Source organism: Globicephala melas, chromosome 9 (assembly GCF_963455315.2).
Source record: "Globicephala melas chromosome 9, mGloMel1.2, whole genome shotgun sequence".
NCBI lineage: Eukaryota > Metazoa > Chordata > Mammalia > Artiodactyla > Delphinidae > Globicephala > Globicephala melas.
In genome coordinates, this window is record NC_083322.1 from 79748231 (window position 1) to 79766640 (window position 18410).

The window sequence follows — 18410 nt, forward strand, 5'->3', positions numbered from 1 at the left end:
CATTAGGCCATTAATCCCAGTCTTGTACAACAATTTGTGTACTTACCTCTCACTGCTTCTGTACTATCAGCTTCTCTAGTGCAAGGCTTGATTTTCGTTGCTCTTTGTTTTGTAGCCTAGCACAATGCTTGTGCATAGTATATCTTTAGTAGATAGAGAGACATGGAATGAAAGAGGAAAAAGGAGGAGGGAGGGAAGAGATGAAAAAATGTGGGAAGAGAAGACCATGGTACTGGCACTTAGAGGCCTGTACTAGAGACCTATATAAGAGATATTGCAAAGCAAAAACTGCACTGAGAGGATTACTTGACATTAGAGTTGAAGGGAGTAAAAAAGTTAAAGGATACTCTGAAATCTGTGTGAACAAATGTGTCAATCACAGAGATTGAGTAGTTACAGAAGGGATGGATAGGGAGAAAGAACATGAGTTTTTCTGAAATGTGATAAACTTGATAGGAAGGCAGGGTCCAAGTAAAACATATAATGTGCCATTTGAAATCCCCAAACCAGAGGCTAAAAGAGACAGAAAAGTAGATTTTGAAGTCAGAAACATAACAGTAAATTTTAATCAGGAATAAAGATGAATTATCTGAAGGAGATTCTGAAAAGAAAGAGAGAGCATGAGAGAAGAATTGTCAAGGATTAATGATTATCTCCATCTCAATTTCTCTACCTTTCTTTCAACTGATCCCTAAAAGAAAAATATTCCTTGAGTATGAGATCCCGTGGAATTTCAACTAGTGTAAGCTCTACATATGACAAGAAGCCACTTTGGAAGTGCTTCCTATAATAAAATTCCCAGTAAATTAAATGGCATTTAAAACAGTATTATGTTCTATCCGCCTTGTAAACTCGTATTTATGTACTCACCACTCAAATAATTCTGTATTTGAGTTAATATTTCATTAAGTAATAAAACATGCACCTAGCAAATTTCTTTTTTGAAACTTTCAATCAGTTTAATCACAAACCTAGTTAGAGTTAGCTAGGTTTATCTAGCTAGCTAATATTATCTAGAATTCTCCTGTCCTTCAGGATATGTCTTTGCCTTTGGGAAATGTTGAGGTAAATTAATTAATTTTATGCAAATCTTTTGAGGACATGTTAGTTATTAGTTCTCCTACAAGTATGCCTGCTATTTCTCTCACCCTCACCCTTTCTTGTCTCTGTTACTTCTTTGATGAGCAAATGTCCGTAAAAGAGGTTGAAAATATACACACAAATATATATAATTTTGGCTATTTTTTCTAGATTTTACTTTTTTCCAATGGAGGGAAGTTTATGAAAAAGACCTTGATTGGTGAAGCCTGTATCTGGCTAGACAAAGTGGATCTCAGAAAAAGAATAGTCAACTGGCACAAACTTTTGGTCAGTCCTACTCAAGCCCACTGAAGAAATGTGTCTGCTCAGGGTATAGAAAGTGCTTTAAACAGTCTTAAATCAAGACTATAGTCGAATACTATTGTTCTAAGCTATGTTTACAGGGGTAACCATGAGAAGAAGAACGAAAGGCAAAAACATACTCAAAGGCTTGCAAATGTATTGTTGTGGAACATAGAAAAAAAAACCTCAAATGAAAAAGTTCATATATTGAAGACAAGAAAAAAAGTTCTCAAACCTTGGATTTCTTGTGGCTGTCAAGAAAAACGGTGAGAGAAATTTTGTTTGCTTAATGCAAAAATTTTTGAGTAGAGTTGAGCTACAGCTATCTAAAGGCTGAGACTCAAAGATTAATATGTTTTCTAATGCAGACAAAAGTAATCCTTTATGCAAAAGAACTTGGTTGAAAGGAAAAAACTAATGGAACAAATCTCAGTTTTAAAAAGTCTCTTCTTCATCTTATCTTCTCAGACAACTAACTGTTTTGAGATTCTGACATAGGATACACCTACAATATGTGTCCAGACTAGAAGTAAGGAGCTTGTGTTTACAGGAAAAAGGGAACCAGGGATGTAGAAATTATAGCTTTTAGATCATGTTGTACAGGTTTTCTCTGTGTCTAAATGTTACAAGGGTGAACATCACCAGTTTTAGAATTCATGTTGTAAAAGCACACTAGTAAAACTTGAAATAAAGTATAGTTAAGACAATACTAAGTAGAAATGAAATGACATTTATCTAGAAATAAAGCCATGACTGGCTAACAAAAAAGAATATTGCCCCACAAACTTTTGGAACCTTGGTTGAAACATCAAAAACTCCATAATTTACCCTTAATCCAAGACATTTTCAGTCTACGTAGCAAAGGACCTAGATTAAATTAGTATGTTCTAGGAAGCATGATAACTTGTTCTTTGTGGAATTGCAAATAAATGTATTATCCCATATATTTTCTTTCTCTTGAATGATACATGGACAGAGAGAAAATTCTTCCTCTGGCAAACAAATCGTATTAATCTGTGACATTGATTAAATTGGTGTCATTTCCTGCTCTTCCACAATGGTCTTTTTTTCCCCTTAGTACATTAACTTGTACAATGAAAATCCTGACACTAAATTCAAGTTCTCTTTAGTGCTCTATTTTCCTACTTTAGTGACAGTATCACAGTGATCAAGTTCATCAATGTTGGGAAAATATGTGAAAAATCAACATTATATTAAAGTGAAAATATCCTTTGAGCTATTTTAATAATATGGAATAAAGGACCAACGTCTAAGTCATTAAAATGAAGCATCCTCTTCCCCATCAACCAACAACGTGAACAAAGGAGGTAACGTGGACTTATAGGATATGCACTCGGCTAGGATTAAAAGCCTGGCTTCTGGTCTTGGTTCTGCCACTGACGAACTGTGTCACCTTGCACATGTCACTTAAACTCAATTTTCCTCAGTTTTCTTATTTGTGGGAAAATATAATTATATATTCCTAGCCTTCCTAATGGGATGTTGGGATGATCAAGCTAAGTGATCTATGAGAGAAGATGAAAGCACATTTCCAAATATAGTTTTATACACATAAGTGAGGAATAAGTATTATGCAGTTTTTTATTTCCCAATTTTTATATGTGAAAAAGCATCTTCCAAACCAATAGCAAGCACTGACATGGATAAAAGCAGTACATTGGCTCCAAAACTATTTTTTTCTTTAAAATATAAACTTTCGTTTAACCTAAAAAGGGGAGAAAATTCAATGAAAATGACTTGCAAATCGGATTATCATAAATTAAGTAAATTATGCCGATTTTATCCTATTCCCATATCCACAAAAATAAATTAATTAAATTGCTTCTCTGTGAATTCTGAGCTTAAGAGCTGATTCTTTATTCAAAGGTGAGGTTTTAGTGGGATCAGAGAAATCATCTCCAAATCCATTGCTCAGATATTGAATCTTCTCATTTTTAGAGAAAAACATACTTGAAATCTGAGAGGAATTGATTGAATTTAAGACATTAAAAAATAATTTCTAATAAATACCAGGTTACATATCTTTATTATATTCATAAAAAATACAAATTCACTCCTTTCCAATCTGAGAAAGATAAGTCACTTTTCTTCCCTCTATTTTTTAAGACCCTCTCCCCCGAAAATGCAATGTCATTTATCATTGATATTGCTGTAAAATGAACGTGCAGCGAGGGGATCGCTAAGGATTTGATATTGCTAGGATTCTATTTTTAGAGACAACTAGATCTGCTGATGGTTGCCATGGTTATTTCCAGCAGAATTTAGCACTTTAGGAAGCTTATAATCATCACTCATAACTGGGGAAGGGAAGGGTTCAGGAAGATCTCTTTCTGACACAAAAAGGCTCTGCTGTTTGTCCTTAAAGGAAACTCTGACTCCCGTGGATCCTTTTCTGCAGCCACTTACATCCAGAAGTGTGCGTGAGAGGTTTATGACCAGTTAGTTTACTTCATTCCAGCTGCAGTTTCTTTTAGGATACACAAAAGGAGGTGCCACCGAAACAAAGGTCATACCTTGGTAGCTATTTGACCTGAAAAAGTAGGAGTCTTTCCATTACAGGTGCCCCTCTGTTCCAACAACTGGTGATGGGGCCAGGCCAATCCAGAGAGTTAAGTGACAGGGCTTCTTTTTGTGCACCAGCATCCCCCTTCAGAGAGCATAAGTGTGCCAAGTTTGCAGCTGACCAAACACCTAGGTTGTACTGGAATTATTCTATGCAACACTGATCCTTCTACAAATGCATTTCTTCTGAATGATATTGATTACCCTTCTTACAACAAAACTATTTCTTTTTTAATTGCAAATAGGGCTCGTGGTGTTTTTTACTTTTTGTATATATCACAGCACATGATTTTCCACTTTTTATTTCATTTGTTTTACCAGAATTAGCTTTTTTTATCCTAATAGAGACAAAGTTTGTAGTCTCTAAATAACACGTGATTAGTCCGACTATAGCACTTATACCTTGAAAAGCATCTTAATTTTTCCTACAACTTCATTGAGTCATCAGAGACGGAAGTTGCTTCTTGGTTTAAAATTCGGTCCTCAAGAAACCTTTAGCTGTGAAGCAAAAGCACAGAGTGAATTTTTACAAAAGACAGGGATATCTAGAATGGTCGTGACAGACACAGACAACGCTAGGAGCAAGAAGTTGGTGTTTCCCTGTTTTACTTAAGGTTAAGGAGACTTTTGGCGACTCTGAACTCTTTATTTATCACTTCAGTTTAAAGGAAGAGTATCCAAGACTAAGGGGTAGTGATTGTCTTTGCTCCTTAGTGTTGCCCATATTGTAATTAATCACACTAGTAAATGCATATTTTCAGCATATCAGTGGATTTAATTTTGTGGATCACACACATTAAGATAGTCATATTGTGGGAATATTATAGCTGGTAACCAGCTGATATTGATTCTTATTATAGGAACGGTTGTGATGATCATGGTGATAGAGGTAGTGAACTAGGTTGGTGGTGATGTGAAATAAAATGAAATAATATACTATATTGTGCCCAATTTATTAGAAACGATTTGATCAGTGTTTCATTTCATTAAGATATCATAAAGATGTTTATAGTATTTTTTTACTTTATTATTTAAATCATAACTAACAATATTTTTAAAAACTTATTTTCATTGCTACAATGTCTAATATTCCAAAAGCAGCCAACTACAGCTATATATGTGTTTATAACTCTATGTGTGACAGAGTGATTTTCCCTCTTTTTGAGCTTGGAGCTGGAAGTAAAAGAAAGCTCAATGAATAATTATGAGCTGTCTCTTTAATAATAACTTGCCTTTGATGTAACACAAGAATGAATGAGTGAAACAGATAATCTCATTGAATATGACACATTGATGTTTTCTGTATGTTCCATGTTGTTATTATTAAAGATAATAAATCAAAAGCATCTAATCAAGTGATTCCTTATCTGATACGTAGATTGACAGCATTTTCTTAATTCGTTACCCTGTACATAATGATACATTTGGTAACCTAGACGAAGTTGAAATATTAAATCCTTGTGGCATTCAGCATGTGAATATGATTCTTGTTTGATTGTGTCTGTATATTTGTTGGTGATGTGCTCAGGTGCTCCCACTACCAATTAATGTGTGTGCTGATATCCTAACAAAAACACATCTGATGTTAAAGGAAATAAATTTCTTGTCTGAAAAAATAAAAACCTAATAAAATTGATTTCAAGATAAAAAATAGAGTACTTGGAGATATGTCTTGTTTCTAACTGTATGTTGCATGCTGTGTTGGTGATTTGCTAATGTGTCCTTTTTTTCTGTTCTACCCAAATCTCTCTGGAAAATCTAATGAACAAATAAAAATTCTTGGGCTAAATGTTGTGTAAATTGAACTGAAATACATGAGATTTGTATAAAAATGCTTGTAAATCTGTCTTGAGTTTTATTCTATGTAAAAATATGTCTTGGTTTTGTGATTGTATACAAGAAGTATCTTGATAACTTACGCAAATTGTGCTGTATAAAGGCTGTGGCCTCAGCCTTACTAATAAATATTGAAGATATCAACTTCGACTTCTTGTGTTTATCAACTTGATAGATTGATACTTAATATAGACATGGAACTTTCTGGAACATTTTCTCTGAAAATTATATGATGGATACATTCACTCAGTTTAAAAAGTATGTTTTAAACAGCACGGTTACAGAAACAGAATTAAACAAATGTATAACTTAATAAATGATTATATCAGACATTCTTATAACCACCACCCAGATCAAGAAATTGAACTCTAACATATTTGATACATTTTAATTCATTGAAGTTGTTACTCTTATTAATCCTCAAATTTACCCTCTTGGGCCAGCAGGTAAGTCTTTGAGTGGACTTACATGTGTCTTAGTTTATTCGATAACTTTCTCTCTGTGGCAAGAATGTTATATATCATTTCTTTAACCTTAAAACAGTGTAGGAAACCTACTTAACTTGAATTTTTACTTTTATTTTTCTTTCTATTTATCTCTATAAAATAATTAAATTTAGGAATGCATTGAACTGATTGAAAAACTTTTATCTAATGTGCTATCCCTTCTCAATGTTTTGCTAAGATCAAGTGTAACATAGATGCCAATACCAAAAGCCAAAATTTAACAAACCCAATCAAACAGTGTATAAAAGTGGTAGACTCATGGCCATGTTGAATTATCCCAGTTACACAAGATTATTTCAATATTGGGAAATGAATTAATGAAATCCAGTACATTAATATATTAAAGTATAAAAATCATAAGATGGTGGAAAACATTTGATAAAATCCAACATCTATTTATATCTATAAATTGAACAACTGAACAAAATAGTGAGACCAGCCGACTCGCACAGGAATGGACCCTTCATATCTAACAGGAGATAAAGCAGAGCTGCAAAAAAGCATGAACTTTCTAAGCACGGGTCAGTTGGGTAGCCACTTGAAAAAGGTGCTTAGCAAAATAAGGTTAATTAGAACATGTGTAGCTTGTTTTGAGTGGAGTGATGGGGACAGAACCAGTTTTTTTTTAATGGACTTAACAAATATTTAATTCTTTTTAGACCTTTGGATTGTATCAAAGGTAGACTGAAAACTCTTGGACAGAAGTGGACCTGCAGTCCACAGGTAGAATTTCTTCATTTTGGAGCCTAAGCTTTTGAAAGGTTTTTAGGACTTTCAGCTGATGAGATCAGCCACACCCACGCAGATGATTGAGGATAATCAACTTACTTAAAATCAGCTGTTTAGAGATGTTAAATATCTCTACAAAACGCCATCCCGGCAATGCCTCCAGTCGTGTTTGGATGAATAACTGGGTGCTACAGCCTAGCCAAGCTGATACAGAAAACTGCTCACCACAGGTAGGCTGGAGAAATTTAAAGTTTTTTGTTTTGGTTGGTTGATTGGTTCGTTTGCTGGTGGATTGGTTTGGTTTGTTCTTCTGTTTGTTTGTTTTTAACGCCTCTGTGGGTTTTTTTTTTCTTAACATCTTTATTAGAGTGTAATTGCTTTAAAATAGAGTGTTAGTTTCTGCTTTATAACAAAGTGAATCAACCATACATATACATATATCCCAATATCTCCTCTCTCTTGCGTTTCCCTCCCACCCTCCCTAACTCACCTCTCTAGATGGTCACAAATCACCGAGCTGATCTGCCTGGGCTATGCAGTTCTTCCCACTAACTATCTGTTTTACGTTTGGTAGTATATATAAGTTCATACCACTCTCTCACTTCGTCCCAGCTTACCCTTCCCCCTCCCTGTGTCCTCAAGTCCCTTCTCTACGTCTGTGTCTTTATTCCTATCCTGCTCCTAGGTTCTGCAGAACCTTTTTTTTTTTTTTCTAGATTCCATATATATGTGTTAGCATACGGTATTTTTCTCTTTCTGACTTACTTCACTCTGTATGACAGACTCTAGGTCCTTCCACCTCATTACAAATATCTCAATTTCATTTCTTTTTTTTTTTTTTTTCTTGCGGTACACGGGCCTCTCACTGTTGTGGCCTCTCCCGTTGCGGAGCACAGGCTCGGGACGCGCAGGCTCAGTGGCCATGGCTCACGGGCCCAGTCGCTCCGCGCATGTGGGATCTTCCCACACCGGGGCACGAAGCCGAGTCCCCTGCATTGGCAGGCGGACTCTCAACCACTAGCGCCACCAGGGAAGCCCTCATTTCTTTTTATGGCTGAGAAATATTCCATTGTATATATGTGCCACATCTTTATCCATTCATCTGTCGATGGAAACTTAGTTTGCTTCCATGTCCTGGCTATTGTAAATAGAGCTGCAATGAACACTGTGGTACATGACTCTTTCTGAGTTATGGTTTTCTCAGGTTATGTGACCAGTAGTGGGATTGCTGAGTCGTATGGTAGTTCTATTTTTAGCTTTCTAAGGAACCTCCGTACTGTTCTCCATAGTGGCTGAATCAATTTACATTCCCACCAACAGTGTAGGAGCGTTCCCTTTACTCCACACCCTCTCCGGCATTTATTGTTTGTAGATTTTTTGATGATGGCCGTTCTGACCGGTGTGAGGTGATACCTGGTAATTTTGATTTGCATTTCTCTAATGATTAGTGATGTTGAGCATCCTTTCATGTGTTTGTTGGCAATCTGTATATCTTCTTTGGAGAAATGTCTATTTAGGTCTTCTGCCCATTTTTGGATTGGGTTGTTTGTTTTTTTGATATTGAGCTGCATGAGCTGCTTGTAAATTTTGGAGATTAATCCTTTGTCAGTTGCTTCGTTTGCAAATATTTTCTCCCATTCTGAGGGTTGTCTTGTCTTTTTTTTTTTTACACCTTTATTGGAGTATAATTGCTTTAAAATGGTGTGTTAGTTTCTGCTTTATAACAAAGTGAATCAGCTATACATATACATATATCCCGATATCTCTTCCTTCTTGCATCTCCTTCCCTCCCACCCTCCCTATCCTACCCCTCTAGGTGGTCACAAAGCACCGAGCTGATCTCCCTGTGCTATGCGGCTGCTTCCCACTAGCTATCGGTTTTACATTTGATAGTGTATATATGTACATGCCACTCTCTCACTTCGTCCCAGCTTACCCTTTCCCCTCCCCATGTCCTCAAGTCCCTTCTTTAGTAGGTCTGCGTCTTTATTCCCATTCTGCCCCTAGGTTCTTCATGACCATTTTTTTCTTTTAGAGTCCATATATATGTGTTAGCATACGGTATTTGTTTTTCTCTCTGACTTACTTCACTCTGCATGACAGACTCTAGCTCCATCCACCTCACTACAAATAACTCAGTTTTGTTCTTTTTATGGCTGAGTAGTATTCCATTGTATATATGTGCCACGTCCTCTTTATCCATTCATCTGTTGATGGACACTTAGGTTGCTTCCATGGCTTTGTAAATAGAACTGCAGTGAACATTTTGGTACATGACTCTTTTTGAATTATGGTTTTCTCAGGCTATATTCCCAGTACTGGGATTGCTGGGTCATATGCTCGTTCTGTTTTTAGTTTTTTAAGGCCAATAACAATTTTTATAATGATTTCCTGGCCATATGCATACGTATATCCCCTCCCTCCTGTGTCTCCCTCCCACCTTTCCTATCCCACCCTTCTAGCTGGTCACAAATCACTGAGCTGATCTCCCTGTGCTGTGTGACTACTTCCCACTAACTAGCTATTTTACATTTGGTAGTGTATTTATGTCCATATATACACTACCACTCTCCCACTTTGTCCCAGCTTACCCTTCCCCCTCCCTGTGTCCTCAAGTCCATTCTCTAGTAGGTCTGCACCTTTATTCCCATCTTGCCCCTAGGTTCTTCATGACCTTTTTTTTATTTTTTAGATTCCATATATATGTATTAGCATATGGTATTTGTTTTTCTCTCTGACTTACTTCACTCTGCATGACAGACTCTAGCTCCATCCACCTCACTACAAATAATTCAGTTTCTTCTCTTTTTATGGCTGAGTAATATTCCATTGTATATATGTGCCACATCTTCTTTATCCATTCATCTGTTGATGGACACTTCGGTTGCTTCCATGTCCTGGCTATTGTAAATAGAGCTGCAATGAACATTTTGGTACATGACTCTTTTTGAATTATGGTTTACTCAGGGTGTGTGCCCAGTAGTGGGATTGCTGTGTCCTATGGTAGTTCTATTTGTAGTTTTTTAAGGAACCTCCATACTGTTCTCCATAGTGGCTGTATTAATTTACATTCCCACCAACAGTGCAAGAGGGTTCCATTTTCTCCACACCCTCTCCAGCGTTTATTGTTTGTAGATTTTCATGATGGCCATTCTGACTGGTGTGAGATGATATCTCATTGTAGTTTTGATTTGCATTTCTCTAATGATTAATGAAGTTGAACATTCTTTCATGTGTTTGTTGGCAATCTGTATATCTTCTTTGGAGAAATGTCTATTTAGGTCTTCTGCCCATTTTTGGATTGGGTTGTTTTTTTGTTATTGAGCTGCATGAGCTGCTTGTAAATTTTGGAGATTAATCCTTTGTCAGTTGCTTCATTTGCAAATATTTTCTCCCATTCTGGCAGTTGTCTTTTGGTCTTGTTTATGGTTTCCTTTGCTGTGCAAATGTTTTTAAGTTTCATTAGGTCCCATTTGTTTATTGTTGTTTTTATTTACATTTCTCTAGGAGGTGGGTTCAAAAGGATCTTGCTGTGATTGATGTTGTAGAGTGTTCTATGTTTTCCTCTAAGAGTTTTACAGTTTCTGGCCTTACATTTAGGTCTTCAATCCATTTCGAGTGTATTTTTGTGTATGGAGTTAGGGAGTGTTCTAATTTCATTCTTTTACATGTAGCTGTCCAGTTTTCCCAGCACCACTTATTGAAGAGGCTGTCTTTTCTCCATTGCATATTCTTGCCACCTTTATCAAAGATAAGGTGACCATATGTGCGTGGGTTTATCTCTGGGCTTTCTATCCTGTTCCATTGATCTATATTTCTGTTTTTGTGCTAGTACCATACTGTCTTGATTACTGTAGATTTGTAGTAGAGTCTGAAGTCCGAGAGACTGATTCCTCCAGCTCCATTTTTCTTTCTCAAGATTTTTTTGGCTATTCGGCATCTTTTGTGTTTCCATACAAATTGTGAAATTTTTGTTCTAGTTCTGTGTAAAATGCCATTGGTAGTTTGATAGGGATTGCATTGAATCTGTAAATTGCTTTGGGTAGTATACGTATTTTCACAATGCTGATTCTTCCAATCCAAGAACATGGTATATCTCTCCATTTATTTGTATCATCTTTAATTTCTTTCATCAGTGTCTTATAGTTTTCTGCATACAGGTCTTTTGTCTCCTATGTAGGTTTATTCCTAGGTACTTTATTCTTTTTGTTGCAATGCTAAATGGGAGAGTTTCTTTAATTTCTCTTTCAGATTTTTCATCATTAGTGTATAGGAATGCCAGAGATTTCTGTGCATTAATTTTGTATCCTGCTACTTTACCAGATTCATTGATTAGCTCTAGTAGTTTTCTGGTAGCATCTTTAAGATTCTCTACGTATAGTGTCATGTCATCTGCAAACAGTGACAGCTTTACTTCTTCTTTTCCGATTTGGATTCCTTTTATTTCTTTTCCTTCTCAGATTGCTGTGGCTAAAACTTCCAAAACTATGTTGAATAGTAGTGGTGAGGGTTGGCAACCTTGTCATGTTCCTCATCTTAGAGGAAATGGTTTTAGTTTTTCACCATTCAGAACATTGTTGGCTGGTGGTTTGTCATATATGGCCTTTATTATGTTGAGGTAATTTCCCTCTATACCTACTTTCTGGAGGGTTTTTATCATAAATGGGTGTTGAACCTTGCCAAAACTTTTATTGCATCTCTTGAGATGATCATATGGTTTTTATCCTTCAGTTGGTTAATATGGTGTATCACATTGATTGATTTGTGTATATTGAAGAATCCTTGCATTCCTGAGATAAACCCCACTTGATCATGGTGTATGACCCTTTTAATGTGCTGTTGGATTCTGTTTGCTAGTATTTTGTTGAGGATTTTTGCATCTTTGTTCCTCAGTGATATTGGCCTGTAGTTTTCTTTTTTTGTGACATCTTTGTCTGGTTTTGGTATCAGGGTGGTGGTGGCCTCGTAGAATGAGTTTGGGAGTATTCCACCCTCTGCTATATTTTGGAAGATTTTGAGAAGGATAGGTGTTATCTCTTCTCTAAATGTTTAACAGAATTCGCCTGTGAAGCCATCTGGTCCTGGGCTTTTCTTTTTTGGAAAATTTTCAGTCCCACTATCAATTTCAGTGCTTGTGATTGGTCTGTTTATATTTTCTGTTTCTTCCTGGTTCAGTCTTGGAAGGTTGTGCTTTTCTGAGAATTTGTCCATTTCTTCTAGGTTGTCCATTTTATTGGCATATAGTTGTTTGTAGTAATCTTTCATGATCCTTTGTATTTCTGCAGTGTCAGTTACTTCTCCTTTTTCAATTCTAATTCTATTGTTTTGAGTCTTCTCTCTTTTTTTCTTGATGAGTGTGGCTAATGATCTATCAATTTTGTTTATCTTCTCAAAGAACCAGCTTTTAATTTTATTGACCTTTGCTACGGTTTCCTTCATTTCTTTTTCATTTATTTCTGATTTCATCTTTATGATTTATTTCCTTCTGCTAACTTTGGGTTTTTTTAAATTATTCTTTCTTTAATTGCTTTAGCTGTAAGATTAGGTTGTTTATTTGAGATTTTTCTTGAGGTAGAATTGCATTGCTATAAACTTCCCTCTTAGAACTGCTTTTGCTTCATTCCTTAGAATTTGGGTCACTGTGTTTTCATTGTCAGTTGTTTCTAGGTATTTTTTTATTTCTTCTTACATTTCTTCAGTGATCTCTTGGTTATTTAGGAGTGTATTGTTTAGCCTTCATGTGTTTTTTTTGTTAGTTTTTTTTTTCCGCAGTACATGGACCTCTCACTGTTGTGACCTCTCCCATTTGGAGCACAGGCTCCAGACGCACAGGCTCACTGGCCATGGCTCACGGGCCCAGCCGCTCCATGGCGTGTGGGATCCTCCTGGACCAGGGTACGAACCCGTGTCCGCTGCATTGGCAGGCAGACTCTCAACCGCTGCGCCACCAGGGAAGCCCAATATATTTTTTACAGTTTTTTTCTTGTAATTGATATCTAGTCTTATAGCATTCTATTAGGAAAAGATACTTGATATGATTTTAATTTTCTTAAATTTACCAAGGTTTGATTTGTGACCCAAGATAAGATCTATCCTGGAGAATGTTCCATGAGCTCTTGAGAAGAAAGTGTGTTCTGTTGTTTTTGGATGGAATATCCTATAAATATCAGTTAAGTCAATCTTGTTTAATGTATCATTTAAAGCTTGTGTTTCCTTATTTATTTTCCCTTTGGATGATCTGTCCATTGGTGAAAGTGGGTTGTTAAAGTCCCCCACTATGATTGTGTTACTGTCAGTTTCCCCTTTTGTGGCTGTTAGCATTTGCCTTATGTATTGAGGTTTCCTATGTTGGGTGCATAAATATTTACAATTGTTATATCTTCTTCTTGGATTGATCCCTTCATCATTATGTAGTGTCCTTCTTTGTTTCTTGTAATAGTCTTTATTTTAAAGTCTATTTTGTCTGTTATGAGAATTGCTACTTCAACTTTCTTTTGATTTCCATTTGCATGGAATATGTTTTTCCATCAACACACTTTCAGTCTGTATGTGTCCCTAGGTCTGAAGTGGGTCTCTTGTAGACAGCATATATACAGGTCTTGTTTCTGTGTCCATTCAGCCAGTCTATGTCTTTTGGTTGGAGCATTTGATCCATTTCATTTAAGGTAATTATCGGTATGTATTTTCCTATTACCCTTTTCTTCATTGTTTTGAGTTGGTTACTGTAGGTCTTTTCCTTCTCTTGTGTTTCCTGCCTAGAGAAGTTCCTTTAGCATTTGTTGTAAAGCAGGTTATGTGGTGCTGCATCCTCTTAGCTTTTGCTTGTCTGTAAAGTTTTTAATGTCTCCGTCAAATCTGATTGAGATCCTTGCTGGGTAGAGTAATCTTAGTTGTAGGTTTTTTCCCTTTCATCACTTTAAATATGTCCTGCCACACTCTTCTGGCTTGAAGAGTTTCTGCTGAAAGATCAACTGTTAACCTTATGGGGATTCCCTTGTATGGTATTTGTTGTGTTTCCTTTGCTGCTTTAAAATTTTTTCTTTTTATTTAATTTTTGATAGTTTGATTAATATGTTGGTGTGATTCTCTTTGGATTTATCCTTTATGGGACTCTCTGTGCTTTCTGGACTTTATTAACTATATCATTTCCCATATTAGGGAACTTTCCAACTATAATCTCTTCAAATATTTTCTCAGTCCCTTTCTTTTTCAATTCTTCTTCTGGGACCCCTATAGTTCACATGTTGGTGTGTCTAATATTGTCCCAGAGGTCTCTGAGACTGTCCTCAATTCTTTTCATTCTTTTTTCTTTATGCTGCTCTGTGGTAGTTATTTCCAGTATTTTTTCTTCCAGGTCACTTATCCGCTCTTCTGCTTCAGTTATTCTGCTATTGATTCCTTCTAGAGAATTTTAAATTTCATTTATTGTATTGTTCATCATTGTTTGTTTGCTCTTTAGTTCTTTTAGATCCTTGTTAAATGTTTCTTGTATTTTCTCCATTCTATTTCCAAGATTTTGGCTCATCTTTACTATTACTCTGAATTCTTTTTTCAGGTAGACTGCCTATTTCCTCTTCATTTGTTTGGCCTGGTGGGTTTTTACCTTGCTCGTTTATCTGCTGCATATTTCTCTGTCATCTCATTTTGCTTAACTTACTGTGTTTGGGGTCTCCTTTCCTCAGGCTGCAGCTTCATAGTTCCCGTTGTTTTTGGTGTCTGCCCCCAGGGTAGGTTCAGTGGGTTGTATAGGCTTCCTGGTGGAAGGGTGTTGGTGCCTCTGTTCTGATGTATGAGGCTGGATCTTGTCTTTCTTCTGGGCAGGACCTCATCCAGTGGTGTGTTTTGTGATGTCTGTAAACTTATTATGATTTTAGGCAGCCTCTCTGCTAATGGGTGGTATTGTGTTACTGTCTTGCTAGTTGTTTGGCATGGTGTGTCCAACACTGGAGCTTACTGGTCGTTGAGTGAAGCTGGTTCTTAGCATTGAGACGGAGATGTCTAGGAGAACTCTTGCCAATTGATATTATGAGGGGCCAGGAAGACTGGTGGACCAATGTCCTGGACTTGGCTCTCCCACCTCAGAGGCTCAGGCCTGACACCCAGCCAGAGTACCAAGACCCTGTCAGCCACATGGCTCAGAAGAAAAGGAAGAAAAGAAAGAAAAAAGAAAGAAAGAAAAAGATAAAATAAATAGTTATTAAAATAAATATTTTTAATTTATTAAAATTAAAAAGTAATTAAAAAAAGAAGAGAGCAGCCAAACCAATAAACAAATCCAATTATAACAAGTGCTAAAAACTATAATAAAAAAATGGGCAGATGGACCCTAGGACAAATGGTAAAAACAAAGCTATACAGACAAAATCGTAGAAAGAAGCATACACATACACACTCTCAAAAAGAGAAAAAGGAATAATATATGTGTATATATATATATATATATAGAGAGAGAGAGAGAGAGAGCAACCAAATCAATAAACAAATCTACCAATGATAATAAGCTCTAAATACTAAACTAAGATAAATATAAAAATAGGAACAAATTAGATGTGGAAAACAAACCCCAAGTCTAGAGTTGCTCCCAAAATCCACCACCTCAGTTTTGGGATGATTCACTGTCTATTCAGGTATTCCACAGGTGCAGAGTACATCAAGTTGATTGTGGAGATTTAATCTGCTGCTCCTGAGGCTGCTGGGAGAGATTTCCCTTTCTCTTCTTTGTTCACACAGCTCCTGGGGTTCAGCTTTCGATTTGGCCCCACCTCTGCATGTAGGTCGCCTGAGAGCATCTGTTCCCCATGCAGACAGGACGGGTTTAAAGTAGCAGCTGATTAGGGGGCTCTGGCTCACTCAGGCCGGGGGGAGGGAGGGGTACGGAATGTAGGGTAAGCCTGCGGTGGCAGAGGCTGGCATGACGTTGCAACAGCCTGAGGCGTGCCGTGTGTTCTCCTGGGGAAGTTGTCCCTGGATCACGAGCCCTGTCAGTGGCGGGCTGCACAGACTCTCAGGAGGGGAGGTGGGGATAGTGATCTGTGCTTGCACACAGGTTTCTTGGTGGCTGCAGCAGCAGCCTTAGCATTTCATGCCCATCTCTGGTGTCCATGCTGATAGCCACGGCTCGCGTCATCTCTGGAGCTCGTTTAGGTGGTGCTCTGAATCCCCTCTCCTCGTGCTCTCCTGCCTCTTAGACAGATCCAGACATTTTCCTGGACTCCCTCCCGGCTAGCTGTGGTGCAGTAGCCCTCTTCAGGCTGTGTTCACTCAGCCAACCCCAGTCCTCTCCCTGGCATCTGACCTCCAAAGCCCAAGCCTCAGCTCCCAGGCCCAACCCACCCCGGTAGGTGAGCAGACAAGCCTTTTGGGCTGGTGAGTGCTGGTTGGCACCAATCCTCTGTGCGGGAATCTCCCCGCTTTGCCCTCCGCACCCCTGTGGCTGCGCTCTCCTCTGTGGCTCCGAAGCTTCCCCCCTCTGCCCCCCGCAGTCTCCACCTGCAAAGGGGCTTCCTAGTGTATGGAAACCTTTCCTCCTTCACAGCTCCCTCCCAGAGGTACAGGTCCTGTCCCTATTCTTTTGTCTCTGTTTTGCCTTTTTACTTTTGCCCTACCCAGGTACGTGGGAAGTTTCTTGCCTTTTGGGAAGTCTGATGTCTTCTGCCAGCATTCAGTAGGTGTTCTGTAGGAGTTGTTCCGCATGTAGATGTATTTTTGATGTATTTGTGGGGAGGAAGGTGATCTCCACGTCTTACTCCTCTGCCATCTTGAAGGTCCTCCCTTTGGTTTGGTTTTTAATATGAGAGAAGATTGAGCAAATTGCAGTGTCAATGGAAAAAATGAATTTGAGAGGGAGTGATTCTCTAAACTCCCTCTATATATAAAGAACAAACAAATTAGTTTGAGTGTATGATATGAGAAGATGGAATGTTAATACTTGTTCAGCAACTCCTCTTTAAGAGGAGAAAGAAAAATTTTTCTAAGGATTGATTCCCAGTCTTGACTACGCATTAGAATCATATGAGGAGCTTTCAAAAACATGGATACCCAAACTCCAACCCAGACTATTTAAACCAGCATCACTGGTGTTTGAGCCCAGGTAGAAGTATTTTTTGAAAGCTCCCCAGGTGCTACTATCAATGTGGAGCCAAGGCTTAAAACTACTACCCTAATGAAACAAAAAAAGAAAGGGAGATCTTTAGTACAGAAGTAGACATTGTAAGTTTGATAGGAAGAGGTTAAGAGTCTTTGCTTCTGATGGCTATATTTTTCTCAGTGAGCTATGAGGTCATCTGCTTTGAGTGAAGAGGAAATGAATAGAAGTTAGATATTTGAAGAGCAAAGGAGATTTAAAATAGTCCTGGAAATGAGTGGGAGAGCAAGTAGACAGGAAGAGAAGGATGCTGTGCTGTATTGAAGGCTCTTTGGAGCTTAGTGACAGCACATAGTCACACCAATCTTCCTTCCATATGGCTTTCCCCTGCCTTGACTTGGTTTATTTCTAGGAGCAGAGAACAGACACTGTAAATTTTAATTAAGTGAATTAGACAAAAAGATAGATGTGCAAGGGAGCACAGGTCTCAGGACCTTTACGTTGCCAGACCATAGAAGGCATAACTGTTTTGGTTTTTTTTGGCTGTGTCAAGTCTTTGTTGTGGCACGGGGGATCTTTGTTGAGGCATACAGGGTCTTTCATTGTGACAAGTAGGCCCTCTTGTTGAGGCACATGAGCTCAGTAGTTGTGGCACGCGGGCTTAGTTGCACCACTGCATGTGGGATCTTATTTCCCTGACCAGGGATCAAACCCACCCATGTCCCCTGCATTGGAAGGTGGAGCCTTTACCACTGGACCACCTGGGAAGTCCTGGTATAATTGTTAAGGAGGGAAGTAAAGAAAGTGAATGATGATTGGATTGGGTAAAAGAATAATATAAAAAATTAAGTAAGATGGAATAACTAATTCTTCCTGGGAAAATCAGGGAAATTTTAGGGAACTATGAGTAAAGTTTTAGAAGGGGACTAGAATTTACCAGTTGAAACAAGAGACTAAGAATTAGGCTAAGGGAATATTGTAAACAAGTGTTGTGAAAACGCATTGCTTATTTCAAAAATACTGAGAAACTGTATTTCCCAAGCTTACAATGGTAAAGAAGACCTGAAAAGAGAGGTTTATAAAGTATCAGGATCAGATTGCATAAACTGTCATAAATTCTGATTTTTGGTAATAATGGTATTGCTATAAAATAAGTGTTATGATTCCAGGGGGGCAATATCTGATTCTATCTTTTATTTATCAATTGAAAATTTTTCAAATAATATATTTCTAAACATATTTTAGTCTCTATTCTTCAAAGAATGTTTCCCAAAAAAATAAGAGATTAC

At 37.6% G+C, this 18410-nt stretch overlaps 1 protein-coding gene across 1 annotated transcript in view; it reads left to right on the top strand.

The window, feature by feature from the left end:
- Window positions 1–5952, top strand: part of PCLO (piccolo presynaptic cytomatrix protein) — a 373707-nt gene extending 367755 nt beyond the window's left edge. Inside the window, exon 25 of the mRNA XM_060304735.1 lies at window positions 1252–5952. Coding sequence (XP_060160718.1) covers window positions 1252–1392 — 141 coding nt within the window. The 3' untranslated portion in view covers window positions 1393–5952. The remainder of the gene's footprint in view (window positions 1–1251) is intronic.
- Window positions 5953–18410: the final 12458 nt, after the last annotated feature.